At 37.9% G+C, this 25,367-nt stretch overlaps 4 protein-coding genes across 5 annotated transcripts; 2 read left to right on the forward strand and 2 right to left on the reverse strand.

Moving 5' to 3' along the window:
• Positions 1 to 5,570: 5,570 nt before the first annotated feature.
• Positions 5,571 to 10,329, reverse strand: LOC311295037 (uncharacterized protein). Its single transcript, XM_084416214.1, has 5 exons — positions 9,753 to 10,329; positions 8,264 to 8,590; positions 7,548 to 7,877; positions 7,162 to 7,287; positions 5,571 to 6,889 (listed from the first exon to the last, which is right to left on the reverse strand). The coding sequence occupies exons 1-5, from the start codon at positions 9,829 to 9,831 to the stop codon at positions 6,816 to 6,818; spliced, it is 936 nt and encodes a 311-aa protein (XP_084272340.1). The 5' UTR covers positions 9,832 to 10,329; the 3' UTR covers positions 5,571 to 6,815.
• Positions 10,330 to 12,997: 2,668 nt separating this feature from the next.
• On the forward strand, positions 12,998 to 14,380 carry LOC311294828 (CD48 antigen-like; the record flags this gene model as incomplete). Its single annotated transcript, XM_084415862.1, has 4 exons — positions 12,998 to 13,095; positions 13,458 to 13,778; positions 13,867 to 14,157; positions 14,247 to 14,380. The coding sequence occupies exons 1-4, from the start codon at positions 13,053 to 13,055 to the stop codon at positions 14,378 to 14,380; spliced, it is 789 nt and encodes a 262-aa protein (XP_084271988.1). The 5' UTR covers positions 12,998 to 13,052.
• A 2,081-nt stretch (positions 14,381 to 16,461) lies between these two features.
• LOC311294829 (uncharacterized protein) lies at positions 16,462 to 18,914 on the reverse strand (the record flags this gene model as incomplete). The annotated part of the gene is made up of 4 exons (XM_084415863.1): positions 18,809 to 18,914; positions 17,107 to 17,427; positions 16,563 to 16,894; positions 16,462 to 16,470 (listed from the first exon to the last, which is right to left on the reverse strand). The coding sequence occupies exons 2-4, from the start codon at positions 17,393 to 17,395 to the stop codon at positions 16,462 to 16,464; spliced, it is 630 nt and encodes a 209-aa protein (XP_084271989.1). The 5' UTR covers positions 17,396 to 17,427; positions 18,809 to 18,914.
• A 234-nt stretch (positions 18,915 to 19,148) lies between these two features.
• LOC311295013 (uncharacterized protein) lies at positions 19,149 to 24,276 on the forward strand. 2 transcript variants are annotated; one of them, XM_084416180.1, is made up of 4 exons: positions 19,149 to 19,290; positions 20,192 to 20,320; positions 20,578 to 20,702; positions 22,783 to 24,276. In XM_084416180.1, the coding sequence occupies exons 1-4, from the start codon at positions 19,184 to 19,186 to the stop codon at positions 24,087 to 24,089; spliced, it is 1,668 nt and encodes a 555-aa protein (XP_084272306.1). In that variant the 5' UTR covers positions 19,149 to 19,183; the 3' UTR covers positions 24,090 to 24,276. The 2 variants fall into 2 exon arrangements, with proteins under 2 accessions (XP_084272306.1, XP_084272307.1); XM_084416181.1 differs by lacking the exon at positions 20,578 to 20,702 and having other exon boundaries at positions 19,167 to 19,290.
• The last annotated feature ends 1,091 nt before the right edge of the window (positions 24,277 to 25,367 follow it).

Here is a 25,367-nt window from a genome sequence, read left to right on the forward strand (position 1 = left end):
AGTTTACATTCGAGTTGCTACTGAAAGTACAAAAAATAAAACAGAAATTAAATTGTATGATTCTATAGACATTTAAAAAAAAACATGACTTTTAAAATTAACATTAAAACAGAAAATAGAATTTAAAAAAATGAAATCAAAATGTTAACAATAACTATAATTTTATATTAATGATACTAAACTAACACCGGCACCAAACAATATTTCCACTGAAAATATAATAAAGAATTTATAACATTTTATTCAGAATCAGCACAGACTGTAACATTTATTCACATTCCTTTATCAAAAGCAATTCATGTCAATAAAAATGATAAATCAAAATCAAAAAAAAAAAAAAAGTTTCCTGGACAGGGTTTAAGACAGGAAGTAGGCCTTAATCTAGAATAGTTAATCATGTATACAAAATGGCTTTCTGTAACACATATTAAGTACAGATTATTACACCTGGAGTCCTGAACTAAAATAAACCACATTCATTCAAAACCAACTGTGCTAATCTGAATTAGCAAGACAGAGGTTGCCTATAAATCATGGAATGAACCAACACAATGGTAAACAAAATATCACTGTATATTAAAACACTAAATATATTTTAAAATTTACTCTCCCAATTCAGTCCTGTGCAAAACCTGATGGGAAGTGAAAGTCCCATATGACTACTAGATTGAAACATATTACAAAATGAAAACATCAAGAGAAGTCAAAGAGTGACCATTTTAATTCAGTTTAACATGGACCAATCACATTTGAACTAGAAACCCAATACAATAGTGTGAAAACGAAATGAAATGTTTATATAAAGTGAACAGCATAAAAAAGAATATATATAAACTCCTCCTGTATAAATAATATATAGGCCATACAGTATATTAATCTGCCTCCTGGTATAGGTTTAATTTAATCTTCCTCTAGGAAATATATCTTATTAAAACTGGACTAAACTAAATCTAGGACTAAAGCCATGACAGAGAAAGCAGATTTCTGTTAATCTAGTTTAAAGGGCCATTTAGTCTGGGACTATACGATAATCTCTGTCTGGGAAACCGCCCCCAAAAAGTGCAAAAGTGGCAGACTATCTTTTAAAAACTTGAACAAAGTGCAGATAATTTAAAACGGAAAATAGTTTTAAAACAAACTTTGTGGGGGAAAAAAGTGAGGAAGAAGGCTGAATGCTACAAGTAGATTATTTGTGACTATTGAGAAAAAAAATCCAGCAATGAAGTTGAAGATAATAAGCAGCACCCAGTGGTTTCATCCTGAGACGCGTTTCTTTGGGGAGTCGCTTTCCAAAAGCTTCACACCAGAAACATTCAACCTCCAGAAGATCTGCTGGAATATTAAACAGCTGAAGGCAAACCTCCACCACAAAGCGTTTTGGTCGATCGGATAACAAGTGGACGATGCTAAATACAGGTAGCCTACAGGGTCTAAAACGTTTGAGCTTGTCCACTTTCGACCACTTCCAGAGGTAGACGAAAACACATTCGACCGGATTGCTTTATGTAGACGAACAGCCACAAAAGACCGTCTACTCTACATCTACTGACCTAATGTGTAAACATTATGGGAATCGCGCTAACCAGACGGGATTTAAACTTTGTCGACTGGAGACCCAAGTTTGATTTGAAGATGAAAACGTACCAAGCACAATGTTCTCTCACTATTCCTGATTTCTAACACACACTCACAGCGTTCGGCTGGTCTTTCAGCTGTCAGAGCAGAAACTGAAGCTGATGCTCTCCGTGTGGTTTGTTGTTTTTGATCCCCGGTCGCGTTCATATGTAAATTGCACGATTTTGTCCATTAGATCAAAAGATGTGAAAAAATAAATACATTTACCCGCCCATAGACCCTCCCCTCTAAGAAATATTTTAAGGCTTATGAAGATAAGGCCTAATGACAAATAAAAATGACATGAAAACACGAACGACTAGAAAAAAATAAGACTGCTAGATTATGATGCATCAATGTTGTAGAAAAAGAAACATCTAAAAGGAATAGCTGTTGAGATAAAGCTGAAGAGTTCATGATCTCAGGTAAACTGAAGCCCGATCTCTGACATCCTATGAGATTAATAATCATATATCCTAGGACCATAACATAAGCGTAACTCTGGATGTGCTCTTCCCTTTACAACAACGCTGATACACCGGCAACTAAAGCACTTGTGTTCATGTTCTCATTATAATGCTATATGTACTTTATGAAATATTGGCTCTGCACATATTTCATGATCAAAGTGATTCCAGGAATTTTCACATTATTTCGCCGGTCTGGAAGGCATCAGTGATGATAACGCTATGACCAGACCTCAGGAACCACCCAAAATGCCGCAATAACCAATCAGAAAAAAAAGAAATATATTTTTAAGTCAGGCGATCGTTTTCATGATTGATCGTCGCTGCCATTAATGAGCACTCTTGCCACATCATCTTCACACTGATCCCGTGGGTCTTGGGATTTCTCCTTCTGCAAGAAATCAACAAATCACAGAAGGTAAAGAATGTAAATAATGCTGTTCATTAGTCAGTCACAGAAACAAACAAAAAAAACAAATCAGCACATTAGTCGTTTGAAATGTTTATTTCCCATCGCAATGATTTTTCTTTTTTTTTCAGTAAAAGTGCAATAAAACAGATCTGAATGTTATGTTAAGTCAGAGATTTCTACAAAGATACACTACGTTAGTGCAGTAACTTACCTTATCTAAGACTCCATACTGAACATTTACCCCGATTTTCTCCTTGTCTACTTTAAAAAAATAATCACACACACACACACACACACACACACACACACACACACACAACTTAATATAAATGTTGCACAATAAAGATGTTTTCTCTTATTATAATATCTGAAGGATATTCTTACCACTTCTAGAGTTCCTGAGGAGATAGTAAATCCCAACAGCCAAAGCTACAGCCAGCAGAAGAACACCAACATACTGTATATTCCTGCTATGGCTCCTGGAGACAGACCTGAACCTGGATCAGCTAAAGACAGACAGACAGACATTAGTGTGAGTAAATCTGTCAGACTGATCTACAACAAACACAATGAAATCACATGTGAATCTCATTCAGTTTAAAGTAGATCACGGTTTTGTTCAGGGATGTCAAAAGTACCACTGATTCAGTACCAAGTCATCAAAGTAATAAAATAAAAGATGTAACGATGCCATGCCAACTTTATTTATATTTCACTGTTAGAGTGTTTTTCCTTCCAAATGACTGAATGATACTCACCAGTGACAATAACACAGAAGCTCGTGATCCTCCTGATACTGAAGCTGCTTGTGCTGATGTTGATCTGTAGTTTATTCTCCAGAGTGTCTCTCTTTACACTGAACATCTGTACAGATCTGACTCTGATCTCCAGTGATTTCAGCGATGAGAGTATCATTATGATACCACATCATCACATCATTTGGGTGTTTTACTACAGGAGTCTCTAGAGTAACATCTTCTCCTCCCTTCACGGTCTTTCTCTTCACTTCATCTCGTTCAGCAGCAGGAACACCTGAAACACAAACCAACAATATGAGACAAATATTTTAGGCTTTCTAATTTTACTTTATCAGTTGAGTTTAGGATATTTTCCTGATGGTCAAATGACTGCCAAACACACTAAATAGCTTGCCATCAAAATAATTCCATACCTCTCGAATATGATCCGCACTGCGAAGATTCCCAAGGCCAGCGGCAGCGCGGAGAGCAAGTGGCCGGCTTTCGCCGACAGATCTCGCGCACTATACGTAATACGTAACTATATTACGAGACTAAATGCCCGTTAATAATACATATTATATGTAGTAAATATATTATTTATCTAGCGTAGATTTTTTAGGATATCTTTCTTGTGTTCTGGCTGAAACTAGTAAACGGTCCGAAATCCGAATCGATCTTTTGAATTGATTCAATTCATGATTTGGTGAATCGTGGAACGGTAAAGTTTCACATATCATCAACGCACTATTTTTATCGAAAAACTTAGAGATAAACAGCAGTATTTGACGGAACACTTCACTTAAATAAATCAGTTCTTTAAATCGATTCGTATAGAGAGCCGCGCGAACGAAGCGATTCGCTAAAATGAATCATTCTTGTCAACGCGTCGTCATGACAACTTCGCCGCTTGTTATTTGGCGCCCCATTATGGACAAAGTCCCTTTAACACAGAAAATATAATGAATTAACATTAAAAATATGAACTATATGCTTAACAAGCAATAATTGAACATTTCATTTCACTGAAAACATAATTTGCTTAAATAAAGATAATTTATAAAATGTACATTCTAGGGCGGCGTTCACATATCGCGCCTAAAAACGCATAGAAAACGCTAGGCGCGCCACGTTCTCCTTTTTCCAAAGCGCTCGGGTGGTTGCGCTCCGGAGGCGTCTGTCGTTGCTAAAGCCTGTTTTATGCTTCTGCGTCGAACTGCCGCCGTAGCTACGTCGTAGGCTGTGTGTAGCGCGCGTACCCTACGGCGTACCCTGACGTGCACCTCTCCAAAAATGTAACAACGCGTCAATTCTACGCGGACACAAGCGCTGTGATTGGTCTGCCAGAACCCCTCCCTCGGGGTTTCACACGCTCCCTAGGTACGCGTCAACGCGGACAACGACACAGAAGTATAAATTAAAACCAACACGTTGCCTACGGCGTATAGGCTCCGGCGTAGGTCCGACGCAGAAGTATAATGAGGCCTTAAGCTTGGTTCTTGTCACGTGAACTGCGGTGCGCTTGCGGCATTCTGAAAAGTTGAGATGTTTTTATCTCGATGCGGCGCGGACGCGCTTGGAAAAAACGAGCGCGTCGCAACGCGACCGCGTCGCTTCCATTATGAGCGCGCATACCGCGCGCCTACATTTGAAATAACGAACTTGCGCACGCAAAAGACGCGATATGTGTATAGGCCCTAGTGCTGTCAAATCGGTTAATTGCACCTAACATTAAAGTTTAAACATATATAATGTGTTTATTTTATTTATTTGTCCTTTATTTAACCAGATAAAACCATGCAGCACATTATAATGTATATATATATATATATATATATATATAACAAGAAGAAAGATTTAAAACATTTACAAATTGTTTCTTCCTTTGCACCAAGCAAAGATCTAAAAATGTTAATTGACACCATGCAGGGTCTGCAATTTCAGCTCAGTTGTAAAATACATTTGGCCAAAATCTCATTTTATAAAAGATGAAATGCTACTGTATGCACAGGCTATTTAAGTGTTGGCTATGTATTGGCAATGACTAGCTGGCAAATGCTAGACCTCTCTCTCAGGTCCCACATTTCTCAGTCAGACATCAAATAAATAAAATATGAGCCTTTATAGATATAGTGTTTAGTACTTATTCAAACAACAAGATCTTTGTTTACCCTTGCAAAACTTCGTTCAGCTGCTGTCTGCTGTGCTCTATCATTCAGTCAAGATAGAGAGGGCAGGGCTATCAGGTTTACTGACAGTTTGAGGATCGAACAAGATTTACACAAGCTCTTTTTAAGAAATTTCATTGGCTAAATATTTGTAAAACAGACAGATAGACGTAAAAGGTGAACAATAGCATTGATTTATTGAAGAAGAAAAAAAAAAACACCACCACCAAAATAAAGGGCACTTAGGAGTGTAAGGCCAAAAAGGGCATGTGCTCTGCACAAGTTAAGCCCTACCTGTGCATGTGCCTGATGTTATACATCAATCAATCATTCATACATACATACATACATATATAAACTATATTACCTCTCTTCCTTTGAAACCGAACAACTGATTTCTTGTTGCAATCTCTGCATCAATGGGAAGAGAATTACAATAGTATAACTGAAGTTCCAAGTGCCCAACCAAAGGGAACACTAATCACCATAATGGTGACATTTTAGGAAAATCAACATTAATTTATGAAGTCAGTGATGTTCTCTCAAATTTTTCAGTGGTATAAACATTTCAACATTCAAGATGACTTTTGGAAATGAGTGAATGCAAACAGAGAAAAATAACTGCAGAAGTGGAGGAAATGAGTGAAAAGTCTATTAAGATTTTCCCAGCGAGTAAACAAATCTTAGGATGTGAATAGTACAGATTAAAGTTAAGACATTAAGTAAAGTTAACTAAAAACTGTTAGTTAGAATCACTGTTGGATTTTGGAGTGTACAAGAACAGAATGGAAACCGCAAAACTACTGTGCTACAAACTAGTGAGCTTAGAAATTTGATAGTAAAGTATTTCAGTAAATAACTGAAAGGAATGAACCAGAAGCCTTGGACATTCAAGTTATAAATGGCTGCACCACTTAAAAAAAGTTAAAAGTCTAAGCTTTGGCATCAGGAACTCTGTGATTTCTTGCAAAGAGGAGAAGATTTTTACCATGATCTGAGCTGAATCACAATAATACAAACGTTGTATGTAAAAAGGTGCATGAGAATAGTTGGACAAAGGGATAAGATTGGGTTCTTCTTGTCCATAATGCATTTGGAGTAAAAAACATTAATTGAATATGGGTAGTGTAATAATTCATAAGGATTGTCAGTAAAACACATTTTGTTACTAGTTTTAAAGTGGCTTCAATAGAAGCATTGACTAACCTGAGAGTTCATGGCTGGTCTGTCTTAATGTCTTTATACATTGCTGATTTCTGAATTGAGTGTTTCCATCTTCATATTAGCTGCAAAGCAACTAAGTGTTGCAAAAGTTTAGCAAGAGGGCTGAATGCTACAAATATATAATTTGTGATATACATATAAAAGCAGGGGGAAAAGCCATTAGTGACTTTTAGAAATATATTTTTTGCCAATTCTATGGGGTTAATGGTCTGCTATCTTCACACTGATCCTCTTGGGATGCTCCCAGATCATGAGGGTTTTCTTCATCTGTAAGAAATCAGCAAATCACAGAAAGTAAAGTGAGAGACAAGAATAGTGTCATTTACAGCCACAGAAACTCAGGAAATCTCAAAATCACACACACACACACACACACACACACACACACACACACACACACACACACACACACACACACACACACACACACACACACACACACACACACACACACACACACACACACACACATTAAATGCTAATTTAATGCACAATGAAAATGTTTTCCTCTCACTATAGTATCTGTATGTGATGCTTACCCTTTCTGGAGCTCCTGTGACGATAGTAAATCACACCAGCAGCAGATGAAGCTATAAACACCAGCAAAACCACAACAACAGCTATTCCTGCTCCAACACCAGCAGACAGACCTGAACCTGGGTCAGCTAAAGAGAAACAGACAATAGTGTGAGCGAATCTGTCAGATTCATCTATTACAAACACAATGAGATATCAGAAGGTCTGAGAGAGTACATGTGAATCTCATTCAGTTTAAAGTAGATCACTGTTTCACACAGTGATGTCAGAAGTACAGATACTTTGGTACCAAGGCATCAAGGTACTAAAATAAAAAGATGTAACAATAACATCTTTCTTTTTACACTGTGAGAGTGGTTTTCTTTCCATATGACTAAATGATACTCACCAGGGACAGTAACACTGAAGCTCATAATGCTGGTGATGCTAAAGCCGCTTCTGCTGCTGATGATCTGTAGTTTATAGAGTCCAGTGTCTGTGTTTCTGGTGTTTGTGATGTTCAGAGATCCAGTCTGATGATCCAGCTTCAGTCTGTCTCTGAATCTCTCTTTACACTGAACATCTGTACAGATCTTACTCTGATCGCCAGTGATTTCAGCGATGAGAATCTCATTAAAATACCACGTCATCACATTATTTGGGTTTTTTTCTTCGGGAGTCTCTAAAGTAACAGATTCTCCCTCTTTCGCTGTCTTTCTCTTCACTTCAGAAGCAACACCTGAAACACAAACCAGCAGAAATTATGAAATTACAAATTATTTAGCATATTAATTTCCTGGATCTTGAGAAAATCAGTAAAAACAACATTAACTGAAAAAATTAAAATAAAGTAAACTGTGTTTAAAAGAATTGTGTCTATCTTTATTCATACAGACTTAGAAATTTCAACTCCACTGGATTAAAAATGTATTACTGACCCTTACATGCATATACATGTATAATATACAGTTTGTATTACTACATAAACCACTGCATTATAATTTCATAATAATTTAATGGTGGTCAGAAAAGTAATGAAGAGAAATTGAACAGAACAAAACAAAATCTAATTTAATCGATTTAAATGCATATAACCTGCTTTTAAACATCCATTCATTGACTCACCATGAACAGCAACAGAGAAGATCTTTTCGCTGTCGCCGCTGCTGCTGAAGATCTTTAGTGTATATTCTCCAGAGTCTGTGGTTCTGGTGTTTGTGATGGTCACAGATCCAGTCTGATGATCCAGCTTCAGTCTGTCTCTGAATCTCTCTTTACACTGAACATTTATACAGATCTGACTCTGATCTCCAGTGATTTGAGCGATGCGATTGTCATTAAAGTACCATTTAATTCTATCTTGTTGGTTTGACTTGACATCATTATGTAGAGTGACTGAATCTCCCTTCTTCACTGACACTGACACTTTATCTGTATCAGGACCAAAAACACCTGGAGAAGAAATAAACAGTTAACATAAATCTCTTTTTTAGATAGAAGGACAAAAAATACAACAGGAAAGTTGATTATGCATATATGAATATGCTGTATCTGGAATTTTTATTTCAAAGAAAATATTCACATCATTAATATTGCACCGTAATGTCACTCTTTACATTGTCGTCTTCTTGGCGCTGGCAAGGCAGAACTTCGGATCGTACCACAAGTCTTGAACGTGACCATTCAGCACATAGTTATACGCATCTAAAGATTTATATGCCCTCAGTGTCGGGTACCGGAGGTAGCGTTAATCCTGTCAGATCGTCCATTCATTGACTGAGCGTGTTCGGGACTTGTTCCGTCCGTTAAAATTAACTTTTGCAAATAAAAATCACGGTCCTGGACAGTTGCACATTAAGATACAATCGGATTTTCTCCAGACATTGTTAAAAAAAAAAACAAGCTAAAAAACTTACAAACTAGCGTTAGTGAAGCAGCCAGAGGGATCGTTCTGCCTCCACCTAAGCCCCGCCCACAAAAAAACAGCTTAATATTTTGCCGTAATAAGCCGTATTTTTGTTTTATTAATTCTTTGTTAGATAGATTACACATTTATATTATATAACTACTACAGTTACTGATCTCTGTGGGCCCCAAAAGTGCGTGGGCCATTAGAATCTTCCTAACTTCCCCTCCAACCTCCCCCTTAGCGGCTCCTCCTCATGAATGATAACAACATTGACCGCCAATCAGAATCTATCCTGCTTTAAAGAGCTCGCTTTTCCTAATAAACGTTTATTCCAAACATGTACGTGAGCTACTTTAAAAAACAAAACAGTATTAACGAGAAATGCTTTATTTCACAACATAGTTTCGTATCTATAGGCTAGCTAGGCTATAGGCTACTAGTATCTAAACATTTAATATAAAAACGTTGATGGTCATTACAAGGCATGTCAAACGACATAAGTCACTGTGACTGATTTTTTTTTTTTAAACAGTTTTTACATGCCAGTGGGATCACTCGGAGTCCTGATATAGACCCGATCCCCCATTTAAGTTACCGGTGTTCCGTCAGAACACCGGTTCGCCATCAAGGAAATGCATGTGTCTAAAACTATTTACTCGTAGTTTTTATCATTAACATGTTGATGAATTGTAACAAGTGTCTTACCGTGCACGAAGAATGCGAACAAATAAACAATAAAAGTTTTTTTCAACATGAACCCTCCGATTAGAGTCGCCATGGACATTTCTCACATTGCTGCAAAGGGTAGCGCCATGATGAAAAATAGGCAATAATCAGAGAATGTCTAATATGGCGAGAAGTTTCACTCTCACTACACTTCCGGCTTCTGAACTGGTTGCAGTTCCACTCTGATTCCATATGAGGGCGCTCACAGGACGAGTGCAGAATGAATGGAGGTCAATAACGCTATACACCTCAAAATCCACTTTTCTCAGGATATAATTTTTTGTCTAGTAATTTGAATGTTGTATTCGAAAGGAGATGCAAAGAAATTACACATTGCTGGGTGTTAGATTTTTTAGAGTCACTTATTTGCTTTAAAAAAGTCTTTCAAAATGTCAATGACGTCAGAATGCTGACGTCATTAGCAGAATGCTAGCGTGTTATGGGCAACAACAACTCAACCTGTAAGAAATCAAAACGACATAAGTACTCGTTCATTCAACTTTCGACCTAAAACCCATGTTGAACTTGCAAAACCTACAATCAAATCTGAGATTTCTCAACGACAATCGGGTGAAAGAGACAAATTTAGCCGTCTAGCCCCATTGACTCCCATTGATTCTGCACTCATGGCGAGCGCCCCCCAGTGGAACTCTGGTGGTACTACAACCAAAATTCGGTACAATAGGGCTTAATAGGGAGTGGACAGGCTCTCCGTAGACGGGCTCTGCAATAATGAAAACCTTATGGTTTCTTCTTGTTGTTGTTGTTGTTGCTGCTATTTGCTTATTTTGTGCATTTCTGCCACCTTCTGCTCCGGAGGATGAATCAGAAAATAGGTTTACAGGCTAGGTTTACAGACTCTCCGTCCTTCTCCCCCCACCTTACCACAGTCCTTCTACATTATAATAATAATAATACTAATAATAACAACAACAGCAACAATAATAATACTTTTAACTCTCCTCAATACTAAATTTCTTCATATCCTATTATAAAACCCTGTTTCTCTTAAAAAAGTCATAATAATTCTAGTCTGAGCCCTATATTATTATTTCAAAGTTACCTCATTTTAGCTTTAATTTCATTCGTTATTAAGTAGGGTAGAGTGGGGGAAAACGCCCCCCTTAAGGAAAATGTGACAATACAGTGAAACAAAACATAAATGTGACTAGAATTGCCATCCCGGTTTTGAGTGACTATGGCAGGAGTTATTCACCAAATATTAAAATTGCTCAGCCTTCATAATTAATTAGTATTTTCACTGAAAATATTTTTGTACAAAGGGGGCGTTTTGCCCCAGCGGTGGGGTAAAACGCCCCCCAAGGTGGGGTAAAATGCCCCCTTTCTTACCAACCAGTTTGCTTCATAGATCAACAGCAAAATGAACAGACAATAGTTTTTAATCTCTAAAGGTAAAAGGCAAGTAATGTATCAACATGTATATATATTAATATTTATTTCAGCAATGTCCAAAATAGCCAAATTTAACTACCTTCAATCAGTGAGCTAACTTTGCTAGCAAGCTAGCTAGTTAATGCTCACTTGAGGTAATTTTTTCATGTTTTGTTCAAATATTTAGCGTTTTACCCCTCAGCGTAGGGGGCGTTTTACCCCACAAGCTATGAGTTTAAAAAAAAAAAAAAAATTTTTAATATAATTATATTCCTTATAAATAATATATGATCTCAAACTACAGACTTCACTATTCATCTATCATACATCACTGCGATATCCTGCAGAACAATATTCTCTTAAACACTTATTTACTAATATCTGAAAATTATAGCATTTACCCTGTAATCCTCTTCTCTTCAAATGTGTCGCTGGTGTCAGCTTATCCATAGAGATTTGTATATCCCCGTTATCAACGTAGTGCATAGCAACAGTAAAAATGTATCTTGACTACTTTTAGTGGTTATTTTGGGAAAAACAGGTGGGTGGCGTTTTACCCCAGGGGGGCGTTTTCCCCCACTCTACCCTATTTGTTGCATTGATTATGCAATTCCAATATTTCATAGTATTATTCCGATACATGACACAAGAGGGAGTAGTATTGCCTCTACAAATATATCCAATAGGTTAACTTACACTTTTATCTTCAACTTCTATAATAATAATAATAATAATATGTTTATTTTATATAGCGCCTTTCTGAGGACTCAAGGACTCAACTTCTGAAGGGATAAAAGCTATACAATTTCATTCATAAGTGTATTCAGCCATTAATTCCTAAAATGTGAGCTTACTCCTCTAGGGGTTGATCTCAGAACTGTTTCAAACTGATGTACCCTAATTACCAAAACAGCTGATGATGAATAATCCACTATATAACCCATATGTTCTTTTCAAAGAAATATGTTGGATTTTTTTTAAATATTTTTTTATATTTTTTTTATCTTTATGAACATCTCTATTATTTTTATTTGTGAGGTGAGAATTTAGGTGTTTAGTCCAAATAAGAAGCAATTGTCTATATGAAAGTTTCATTGGTAGTTTCCCCACATCAAATCTAGCCTAAATTTCAGTAAAAAATTCTAGTCCATCATTTAGGCTTCATTTTCTTGGATATTCTTGTCTCCTTGCCAGTGCCAACTGCCAAACTGTGTTATCAATAATATACATGGGTAATAATCCTGTCCAACCTCTGACATTTGGCTGTTTTTCAAACTTCAGTTTTGATGTTTCAGAAGTCAGATGGTGAGATTAATAACAGGACAGGAAGAAGCCCCTCATCTACCAACTAAACAAAAGCCCACTCTCACCAAGATGTTCATCTCCATCCAGCAGATAAAACCACGTTTCTAAGAAAACAGACCGCAGCAGGTTTCAGTTTGACTCAGCTGCTAGTGTCATACTTAAAGCTGGTAATGGGAGATGGAGGATGGTTTTAACTTTTTAGTTTGTTTGTTTTTCCACTCACAACAATTGAATTATTTCAGTCATTTCAAGTCATTAAGTTTTATTTTTCCATGAAAATCTAGGAAGATTTACCCAATATTACACTTATTTAACATAGCCAGTTGTTCCTACAAACATGATCAATGTTAAATGAATAAAATAAAAAAATAATGTTTTCTAAGAACAGTTAAAATTTCAATAAGAGCCACAAGAGCAATTATATAACTATTATACATTCAGAGAGAGAGAGAGAGAGAGAGAGAGAGATCGTGTGTGTGTGTGTGTGTGTGTGTAGGAGGGTCAACCTCTGTTGAGGGAGGATTCACACAGGTTGAGTGTAGATAGTCATAGATCAGACTTTTCACTGAACCGCTGAAGAAAATGTTTCACATGATTGTTTTGTTCTGTTTCTGGTGTCTGCTCGGTAAGTTATTAATATATTTGTATGGATAAATGTTATAAGCAGGGATGAACTCTTAAAGCAAATCAAACATATTACTGTGTGGGATCTACTTCGGTTTCAGGTCTGTGCTTGTTGCTCTGTTTAGGTGCTCTGGTTCCCAGAGTCATGGAAAATAATGAAAATTACTATTGAATTTCAATTTCTCAGACTTTTTTTTTTTTGCTGTTATGAATATCTTAATTTTAAATATTACATTGCAGATAAATTTAGTAATTTAGCAGAAATTACATGACATGCAAATGGAAAACCTACTGTGAGAAACTACAAAAGTCATGGAAATGATAGGCTTTGTTAAGCTTTGTAAATCTGTCAATGTTCTTCAGGTGTGTTTGGTGAAATGCTGTCAGTGATGGAGGGAGAATCTGTGCTTCTACACACTGATGTTACTGAAATACATCAAGATGATGAGATACTGTGGAAATTTGGAGCTGAAAAGTCTCCGATAGCTGAAATCAGTAAAGCGGTTGGAATCTTCTCCACATCTGATGATGTTCCTGATGGGAGATTCAGAGACAGAATGAAGCTGGATCATCAAACTGGATCTCTGACCATCACAAACATCAGAACTGAACATACTGGAGATTATAAACTAGAGATAAGTGGAGAGAAGCTGACATCAAAAACATTCAGTCTTTCTGTATATGGTGAGTATAGAGATCATTTGTTACAGATTAAACAGCTGATATATTATTATTACACTTTATTATCATCTCTATTCCCTCATGTTTTCAGCTCGTCTGCCTGTTCCTGTCATCAGCAGTAACTCTTCACACTGTTCTTCATCATCATCATCATGTTCATTGGTGTGTTCATCAGTGTTGAATGTGAGTCATGTGACTCTCTCCTGGTACAAAGGAATCAGTGTATTGTCCAGCATCAGTGCGTCTGATCTCAGCATCAGTCTCTCTCTACCTCTGGAGGTGGAATATCAGGATAAAAACACCTACAGCTGTGTGCTGAACAATCCCATCAGCAACCAGACCACACATCTGGACATCAACACACTCTGTCACACATGTTCAGGTACGGCAGCGCTGATATTAGTTGATGTCAGCGCTGATATTAGTGTTTATTGACTGATCTGATCTCAGTTTGATGTGTTTATTCCTCAGACTCTGTCCAGTGTTGTGGTCCTACTGAAGCTGTGATCCGATTGGTCCTCTCTGCTCTGGTGGGCGTGGCTACTGTCATCATTCTGGTTTATGACATCAGATCCACAAGAGGAGTTAGGAAACTGATATCATAAATATTTTTACGTTTTACTCTGTAGAGATGCAAATTGAATTATGAAGTTTATAAAAATATAACTTTATATGGAAAAATAAATCACACTTTCGTCACACTTAATTAGATTTGTATTATTAATACTTTGCACCAGCTTCACAGTAAGTTAATATTTTGTTCTCTCAAAAACAGGGGATGGTACAGAGCCCCTAAAGGGACCTTTGCAAAACTATCGCCTGCTCACGAGAAACTATCGCGTGCTCAAGACAGAGAAACGTATCTCATGCGATAGTTTTCTCATAGTTTCTCTTGAGCACGTGAAAGTCTGTACATTTTTAATTTTGCAAAGGTCCCTTTAGGGGCTCCGTAGTACAGACCATAGACTGTAAAAAAAGGACTAAAAAAAGGACAACACATCTCCACTTTCTTTCAATGTAGCAAAATGAAGCCAAAATATCCATCCCTCATGTTTTCCAGATACAAGATGTTCTCTAACCTCAAAGTTTTCATCAACATATCGAATCATAATGCTGTCATTTCAAGTCTCTGTTGGGTCTCTGGTTCCATCAACTTTGACTGTATAAAATGCATTTCCTACTTCTCTGATTATTTCTTCTAAAACTAAAGTGATTATTATTCCAATTCTGATTCTGGATTTCATGGCTAGTGTAAGTTGCATTACAGGGAATTGTTTTCACAGCATTTTTCAGTTCAGGATCCTTTCTGAGGATATACTCAAAGAGGGATAAAAATATTCCACTGCCACAGATGCATCTGACCAGCAAAATGTGCAATGTGCAATCTGCAAATGTGTTCTGAGGGTTGTTCCATAAAGGCCGCTTAGAAAAGCGGGGATTAGAGTCCAACACCGGACTTGAATGAACCTAACAAATAAGTTGGGGCTAAAGCGGTTTCATAAAAGGTAATTGAAGTTCACGCAATCCCAATAATTTGATTTACGTGCACGCGTTTCAGCCCTTAGAGGTCCATCGTGGATCAAATCAAAACATACAGTATATTTTGTGCTGTTTTATGCGTTTGAGACATGGTGTTTTCCTCAGTGCAAAACTTAGCCTACATTTCACATATTCTCCATCTGTAAATGTTAGAAAGTCATGCAAATATTTCAATTTTGCTGCTAAACTTCACATTGAACGAACTAAATATACATTTTGACTAAAATATACATTTTGCTTGGAAAATTAATATGCAATATTTTATATACACTATAATAATTTATATTTAGGATGTTGGATAATTTGCAGTGAACTTATAGCTCGTTGCACTCATATAGCCTATTTTATACTTGTAAAAAAAAAAAAAGAAAGTAATTCAGGGAAGAACTTTTTCAAGAAACCAAATATAATAAAGATACAAAATATAGTTTTGGGTATAGGACCTAGGCTATTTAATGAAGATGAGTTATACTTATTTAGAATGATGAGCATTACAGCTTTAACAGCAATAAAACATTTTTGGAGAAGGCTGCCCATAATTTGTTAGATTTAGTTTCTAAAGTACACCATGGAGAGGATAACATGAAATTGAGAGCAGAAGTATACATTTTGAAAAGATACGGGCAACTCAAAAATCAATGAATATTCTATAAAATAAAGGAATATATATTTCATGAATTACCTTTTTTATATAACGCTCCCTCCCTTTTAATTTGTTATTTTATTTATTTACTTATAATAATGTTATTATTTGATATTTAAATAATATTACTTGAATAACTTATTAGGAATAATGTGTCATTATAAGAGTTTGATATAAATGTGAATGTTTAATATTCATTTATATCTTTTTTTTTTTATACACAAACTATCAAATACTTAAATCACATAATTTAGGACGTTTAGATGATCACATTACTATTTTCTGTTCACAGATGATTAAATAATCCATTGTTTTCCATAAAAAGGAAAGTGTTTATCATTAACCACTGTGACATGATGTAGGGGAACCCAGTTTGACCCAGTAAAGAACGACTGATCCGTTCAATAAAGTCCAGAAGTCAAATCAGAAGTTCATTTAGTTTAGTTTATTGAACACAGTTCTCCACACTTCCAGACAGTAAATAGTATAAAGTAAGACCCATCCTCAAGATAACTTCAGACACAGATAAAAACAGTTCTTATAGGCACATGGATGATCACTCTTAGAGTGTTTTTCCTGAATCCAAATGACTGAATGGTACTCACCAGTGACAGTATAACACCGAAGCTCGTGATCCTCCTGATACTGAAGCTGCTGGTGCTGATGTTGATCCGTACTTTATATTCTCCAGTGTCTGTGTTTCTGGTGTTTGGGATGATCAGAGATCCAAACTGATCCAGCTTCAGTCTGTCTCTGAATCTCTCTTTACACTGAACATCTGTACAGATCTGACTGTGATCTCCACTCACGATGAGTGTGTCATTAAAATACCACGTCAATGAATGATTTGTTTTTTTTCTTTCAGGACTCTCTAAAGTAACATCTTCTCCCTCCGTCACTGTCTTTCTCTTCACTTTATCTCGTTCAGCAAAAACACCTGAAACACAAACCAACAATACCAGACAAATATTTTAGGCTTTCTTGACTGTCAAGTCTGTAAAGCAATGTTTATCCTCATTTACAAAAAAAAAATTGTGTTTATTTTACATCTAATTCTCTGCATTTTGTAACCCAGCGTTATGATGAATACATTAATGATGTGATTTAAAAACATATAACCTGCTTTTTAAACATTCACTAATGACTCACCACAAACAGCAACAATGAATCTCTTTCCACTGCTACTGCTACTGAACTTTAGATGATAATCTCCAGCATGTTCAGTTGTGATGTCTGTGATGGTCAGAGATCCAGTCTGATGATCCAGCTTCAGTCTGTCTCTGAATCTCTCAGTATCTTCATTACACTGAACATCTGTACAGGTCTTACTCTGATCTCCACTGATTCGAGCGATGAGAAAGCCATCATAATACCATCTAATTCTGACTCCTTGGTTTATTTTAATATTAGTGTTTAAAGTGACTGAATCTCCCTCCATCACTGACACTTCATCTGTGCCATCAGACGCACCTGGAGAAGAAATGAACAGTTAATCAAATCTCTTTTTAGATCGAAAGACAAAAAAAAAAAAAAAGTTCACCATTGCAATGCTCCTATTCTATAAAAACTGTTGTATTCTTTTTGCTGGTGGGATTCTCTTTGAAATTGGTCTGAGATCGTCCGGCTGTGATTAAAGCATATTCAAAGGCATTGTCTGGAGTATGTCTAGTTAATGTTAGTGGAACACTAGAGACCTTATTCCCAAGTGCTAGTGTTCGTAGGGGTCAAGACGCTGACCAACTTAGCCGACATCGATTAGGAGACGAAACAGGTAAACTTAAGTCAAGTCAGGTGTGTATGGGAAAATCTACCACAATATCAATGCCTTCAGTTTTGAATGCATTTGTAGGACCTGCCAATGTCAGTAGTATATAGGGTGATCATACGTTGTGTTTCTTCCCGGTCGGACATGTCCGGACATGTTTAAGCTTGTGTTTTTATGTTGATGGTTTTCCTACAGGCACTCTCTGTGTAGCACCAATAATAACAAGAATAAGAAAAAGAAGACGACTCTCTGGTTATGTTCCTTGGTTAGTTTACTTCAGAGGTTTACTTCAGCACATGTGTGCCCTATTGATGAGGCTCCAGTTAAGTAGGCATGACAGATTACCAGCATATATTTCCAATATATTATCGATTTTACACACACACACTATATATGAATGAAGCAATGTTTATTTTACTGTGATTTATTTATTTTCTCAAATTTCTGAGTGATTTATTTATCTACACTCAAAAAGTTTTTTTTTTCTTCTTTTTGCAATGGGATGTTTTCTACAGTATATGTTTAAATATGTTTAGGAATACATCTCACCTTATAACAAATGTGGAAACAAAAATAGCTATAAAAAAAACGTATACAGCCACATTATCCTTGTTTATTTCAATCCTTCCCTTTAATTTATAATTAGCATCAAATAAACGATAAAATTCTTGTTCACAGTAATAAAAACCAGTGGTGTAAAGTGTGAGTAAATGTAATTAGTTACTGTACTGAAGTATATTTTTGACTGATCAGAGATATTAGCAACTTTTACTCTCTACTTTACTACATTTTTGAACAAGTATGTTTTCTTTACTCAACTACTTTTGTGATGAGTAAGTTAATGCAGGTACTCTGATTTTCAGTTTACCTTCAGCAAGTATGAAAACAATAGGGAAACTAATAAGCCAAAACCCGGGGAAAAGAGGACGTTTGTTCACCCTGGTTTTTAACCCTCGAAATTATATTTCAAGTTTCATTCAGCAAGGCTGGTGAGCCGGTTCACCGCCAGGTAAATGTGTCTAAAACTATTTAGTAATGTTATTCATCGTTGACAGGAATATGAATTGAAACAAGTAAGTGTCTTACCGGGAACTTGGAATAAAAACGCAACCAACAAACTAATGAAACTTTTTAAGCATCGACATGTCTGCGTGAAACGAACGGAGCCGACTGTGATTTCCGTAACCCGTTGTTGTTAAAAAAAATTTGGGTCCTCCCTCAAATCTAGGTATAGCGCCTGATTACAATTCAATTCCTACAAAAATGTTATGATAAAACGTGTTTTAACTATAATGACCATTCATGTCTGTATTAGCAAAGATAGAAGCCCAAGAGGCGAAACTTGTGTTATGGGTAACACAGTCTGTAGATGGCGCTGCGGAGGCGTATCCGCCATTATGGACTGAAAGCTGCTGAAATCGTTAGCACCAGTTTGCAGCACGCCACAACGAAACTGTGAGGATGAGCAAGTGGTCAAAACGCAAGCAGTGTTCTGCAATAAATTGCAAAAATTATCAGTCCACCAGAAGCGATTTGGCATTTCATCGATTTCCAAAGGATGCACAAAGGTAATAACTCATTTAAGTGGAAATATTTTAATGATGTCGTGATTTAACTTTAATGTTGAACGTGAATGACAGCGTTGTTAGCGTTTGTAAATCTGCATGAATGTTAGGCTAGTGCATCTCTGTCAAGTTTGCCTTAAACTAATGATTGACGGATTATTAGATCGCATTTATTTTCCATAGCATAGACATGCTTTTTTAAGAATAAAATTGGTGTTTTGAGTGTGGTGGATGAAAGAGTGGTAACAATTTTCAGGCTCAACCTGGCAGGAATTTCTTTTAGCAGGGAATGCTAAATGATAGATGCTTGCATGAGTTGATTAAAACCCGCACCAGCTTAAAATGAAATAACAATATATATATATGTTGATGGTATGCGACAGGAGAAGTAGTGATTACTTAATTTTGCTTAATGCCTGACCGAAATGAATGGTAACGTACATTTAACCGAGGCAAAGTGTTTGCACCCAGAAAGCAATTGCTATCTCGTGCGTGCCTTAGCTACATGAAAATGCATACCAGGTGCAATGCCATTTTATGTTCGCATTATAAATCGATTTAAGTGTAACAGAAGTCTATGATCTTCACTGATGTGTCTGACACAGTCACGGTCTATCAGCAATTGCAAAGGTGCATTTGAGTAGTAGCATCAAATGCACTGTGGAAAATTACAACTAGAGTAAAGAGGCAATAGGTCTGAGATCAATGCAATTTTTCAAAATGTTCATATTATCTCCAGTCACACCAAGTGCATGGACATTAATGGTGTTACCAATTACCAGACAAATATGCAGATAGCCTAGTCTCTGCATTTCTGCATAAAGGGCAGTGCTATTTTCTTGTTCAAAATAATTTTGACATTTGAAAACATTTATTCATCATGTTTCATATATATACACCGCAGGTGTGCCAGGTGGGTCCAGAATCTAAGGAATGCATCCCTTCATGGCATACCTTTGGATCAGCTGCATCGGACCTACAGGGTGTGCAGTGCCCATTTCCACAGCAGCCAGTTCAAAAGACCATCTGATGTGTATGTGTAATCTATAATATCTAGCTCATCTTAAAGTACCTTCTAACATCTCATCTCATTCTAAAACTGCAATTTACTTTACTTCCTTATCTCCTTTTTCTAAACTCCTACTCCCATCTACTACACTTGACATACCTGTACAGCATTTGGGAGTACATTATCCAAAATGACTGAACCCTCATCCTCTGACAGTGTCCTGATGTAGTTAAAAATAGTTTACTAGGTTGAGGATTACAAATCATGTCATTGTCTTACAGCCATGCTGGGCTGAATTGGGATGCTGTGCCCATAAAAATAGAGGCCCCTAACCCACCTCCCCCACTAGATGTCGAGAGGAAGCATAAACCTCCGAAGACACGCCAGGAGTTGCCACGTAAAAAACGTAAGATGCTCATTTATTTATTTCTATTTCACATATCTATTCAGGTAGACTGATTCTATTTATAAAAGATGGAAGTTTAGACTTCTCTTATGTTTTACAGCAATAATAGCCGCTTTCCGACCGGAGGAACCTTTTCACAGTTCCTAGAACTATTGGCTAAAGTACCCGGATGTCGGCGTGTTCGCACCGCAGGAACCTAGGAACGATTTTAGTTCTAGGAACTCCATTTGTAGGAACTAATTTAGGTCCTACTTCAGAGTAGGGTCTAAACCAGCACTATAGGAACTACCCGTGACGTTAGTGTGTGCTGATTGACCGAACGCACGCGGAGCACCAGCACCCGCCATTTTTAAAACAGCTAGAATGTAAACACACAGATTATAGCCTATATATTTACTCCAGAAACTAACTATACAAACATGGAAAACAGTTATAGATGGGTCTCTAAACCTTTATGCTGAAGACAAAATCCAATGCAATTTTGAGGGGATCAAGTCAAACATGATTATGTATTTCTGCTCAGCTAGCAACACTATACATCAACCACACGGCATAGGCTAATAACCTTTTTTTTCATATACTGTGTACTTTCTATAACAGTTCTATCTAATAACATGTTAAACAGTACTGTTAGACAGATCGCTAACTAATGAACACAGAGAATGCGAGCATTGTTTGCTCTGGCGTTCTCAGCGCAGCCAAAATAAAAGTCCGTCGCGCCATCAAAATAAAAGTCACCGTGCTTGCGTCACTCTCTTACCCCTCCTACCAGTTCCTATGGCCACTTGGCCAGTGCGAACGCAATCAGCGAAACTGAGTTTGGGGGAGAGTAGTTCATAGAACTGTTTAGAAGTGGACAGTAGACTTGTAGTCAAGACCGCCTAAACCGAGACCAAGACACTACCAAGACCAGAGGGTATCGAGACCAAGACGAGACCAAGACAGACCAAGTCGAGACCAAGACCAAGTCGAGACCGGAGGAAAAAAAAAAACAGACTAGTGTTGAAGCTAAGCAATACATATTAGACGGTATTACTTCAACTACACAGGCAGAACAATATAGAGACAGACCATGTCATGTGTGTGACTGTGAGCTCACTGTAAATGTTTTTGCAGACTGGATGAGATCAACTATGTGTAGCAATTGCATGACGGCTGTTACTGCACTATTAGAGGATTGAGACTCCCTTAACTTTTGTGTACTGTTGAGGACTGACATGACTGGTACTGACTGGTTCATCTGACAAAACATCAAACACCTCCAACACCATCTTGCTCCTCCAACAACTGTCTAAAGAATGAGAAATATGTAACCAATTGAAATTATACTTAATGTGTAGATGAAATCGTAACATCAAATTAAAGATACACAATTATAAACTTGGATTAGCCCTAATGTTTAGTCAACACAATGGAGATATGCAGATGATATTTAAAAGACCATTTATTTAGTCTAACGCCATCTTAACTACAATACTGCAATCAAACAACATTCTCTCTCTCCCACACTCACTCACTCTCACGCACACACACACACACACACACACACACACACACACACACACACAGTTGCAGTTACCCAAAATCTCCTGAATGAAGTTAAAACCCATCATGTCACTGAAATGTGTTTTTTAAATAAAGTGATAAAAGTGCTCGTTGCCGCTGCGATCAGTGGCGCGGATAAAGTGTTTTCTCGTGTGGCTTGCGCACACGCCGCACTGTATGCACTCGGACGCGCGCTTCAATTCGTTCCATTGCGGATAATAATGTTGCATTATCGAACGTTGTGTCGTCATGGATATTGTAGTATTGTATTGCTAAATCCCCCGACCACTATGTCGGTCTGAGACAGCAAGACCTAGACAAGACCGAGAGGTCCGAGACCAAGACCAAAGACCGTCAAGGCCGTGACAAGACCGAGACCACGTAAAGACCGGTCTCGAGACATACATCACTAGTGGACAGTTCCTATAACTAAGTTCCTGTAACTACTTGGTCGGAAAGCGGCTAATATCAGAAATTTTATTAATATTGTTCTGCAGTGTAATTATATTTAATTAGTTTTTTGTGTGTGTGGCAGGCAAGCAGAGTCATGTTCCTCCTCCCTCCAAAGACCAGCACACCGGGGAAGCTGTAGCGGGGCCTTCATCACGGGCGCAGAACACTGAGGAAGCTGTAGCAGGGCCTTCATCACGGGCGCAGTACACTGAGGAAGCTGTAGCGGGGCCTTCATCACGGGCGCAGTACACTGAGGAAGCTGTAGCAGGGCCTTCATCACGGGCGCAGTACACTGAGGAAGCTGTAGCGGGGCCTTCATCACGGGCGCAGTACACTGAGGAAGCTGTAGCAGGGCCTTCATCACGGGCGCAGAACACTGAGGAAGCTGTAGCAGGGCCTTCATCACGGGCGCAGTACACTGAGGAAGCTGTAGCGGGGCCTTCATCACGGGCGCAGTACACTGAGGAAGCTGTAGCGGGGCCTTCATCACGGGCGCAGAACACTGAGGAAGCTGTAGCAGGGCCTTCATCACGGGCGCAGTACACTGAGGAAGCTGTAGCGGGGCCTTCATCACGGGCGCAGTACACTGAGGAAGCTGTAGCGGGGCCTTCATCACGGGCGCAGTACACTGAGGAAGCTGTAGCAGGGCCTTCATCACGGGCGCAGTACACTAAGGAAGCTGTAGCAGGGTCTTCATCACGGGCGCAGTACACTGAGGAAGTTGTAGCGGGGCCTTCATCACGGGCGCAGTACACTAAGGAAGCTGTAGCAGGGTCTTCATCACGGGCGCAGTACACTGAGGAAGCTGTAGCGGGGCCTTCATCACGGGCGCAGTACACTGAGGAAGCTGTAGCGGGGCCTTCATCACGGGTGCAGTACACTGAGGAAGCTGTAGCAGGGTCTTCATCAATGGAAGAGGGAGACATTGAGGATGTGTCAGCAGCACCTTCATCCGTACAACGCCATGTTTGTACGGCTGCTGTGAGGGAGCATTCGCTCACAATGAAGATCAGGGCTCTGAAGACTCAAGTGAGTAAGCTGCGATCAAAAGTGAAACGGCTGCGACTAACAAAGGTCAGCAGGACAGGTGATAAGGAGTGGGTGATGAAGGAACTGCAGCGTTTGCTTCCTGCTAAAGCTTTTGCTTTTGTGCGCACACAATTACGCATGTCTCAGCGAAAGTGTCAAGGTTACAGGTGGACCACTCAGGATAAAGCTTTCTTCCTGTCCCTGTGGCACGCAAGTCCACAATGTTATCGGCTTCTCTGCGGAGTGTTTTCTATGCCCTCTGTCCGCACTTTGCAAAAAACCATCCAAGCTGTTGACTTCAAAACTGGTTTCAATAACACTGTTTTAGCCACCACAGATTGTTTTTGTTCTTGCCATTGAAACGGTCACTGTGTGCACTTTCACTGAAGATGTTGAAAAAACAAGTTGTTAATATTTTTGTGATATTCTATATGTAAAAGATTAACTGTCTTTAGAAATGTTCATTTAATTTATTTTTCCAAATCATATATATGGTGATGTTCACTAATTTCAAAATCAACATTTGAATAAATATCTTATTACTGTGTGTCTGCCTATATATATTATTTCATGAATTTCTGTTATTCATATAACAAGGAAAATGCATAATAGAACATAAATATTGATAGATTAAAGGTTTGCAGTAATTTTATAATTGTATCTTTGCAAACCGTAAGTGGTAGGCTAATGAAGCCGATTCGGTGGGGGACATGACCTTACGAAAAAGTACTATAGGAATCTTATAGTATTTTGGGACAAAATATAGTAATCTTATAGGAATACTATAGTAATTTGGGACATACTATAGAAGTACGATAAGACTACTATAGAAATACTATAGCAGCTTTAAAATATTACAGAACATCACAGAAGTATGTTATGTTCTGTAATACCTCTATAATATCCTAGAGCCGCTATAGTATTTCTATACTAGTCTTATAGTACTTCTATAGTAATATTTTGTCCCAAAATACTATTTTCCTAAGGGTAATTCGCTCCGTGCACAAAATGGCGACCGTTGACGTTTCGAACTTGAGTGTGTGGGCCAGTACTTCCGGTGAAAACTTCCGGTGATCTGACAGCGAGAGCGAGAGACAACAGCGACCGAGTTCCATTACCACAGCGATATTTTTCACAATGAGTGTCACAATACTGAATGTGCTGCATATAAACACCAGACAGATAATTATTTATTAAACAGATGGTCTTTACTCATCTCACTTGCCCAAAATAAATGCAGTAATAAAAAGCATAGAAACGCACAGGTGAAATACACTGAAAATGATATGCATTTAAAAATTTGGTCGGGTTGAAGTCCTCCCTCCGGATCTTCTGTATCCACTCAGCCCGTACCGCAGCGTCAACGGGGAATGCATGAAAACTGACTTCTCTGTTATAACGTGACGAAACTGTACATAACGGCACACAACAATGAAGTGCTGAGGATGTCACCCTCTGAAAGGCAAGTCACCTCTCTTGAATCCTAAAAACACTCAATGTGAAAAATATCGCTGTGGTAATGGAACTCGGTCGCTTTCCACGCGCAACGCGCATTTGAAATAACGAAATTTTGGTCACAATTTCAGCACTTGATATAATTAAACTTATTAATTTGATGGCAGATCCAGAAAGGTTCAA

The sequence above is a fragment of the Rutilus rutilus genome, assembly GCF_951802725.1.
Source record: "Rutilus rutilus genome assembly, chromosome: 8".
Lineage (NCBI taxonomy): Eukaryota > Metazoa > Chordata > Actinopteri > Cypriniformes > Leuciscidae > Rutilus > Rutilus rutilus.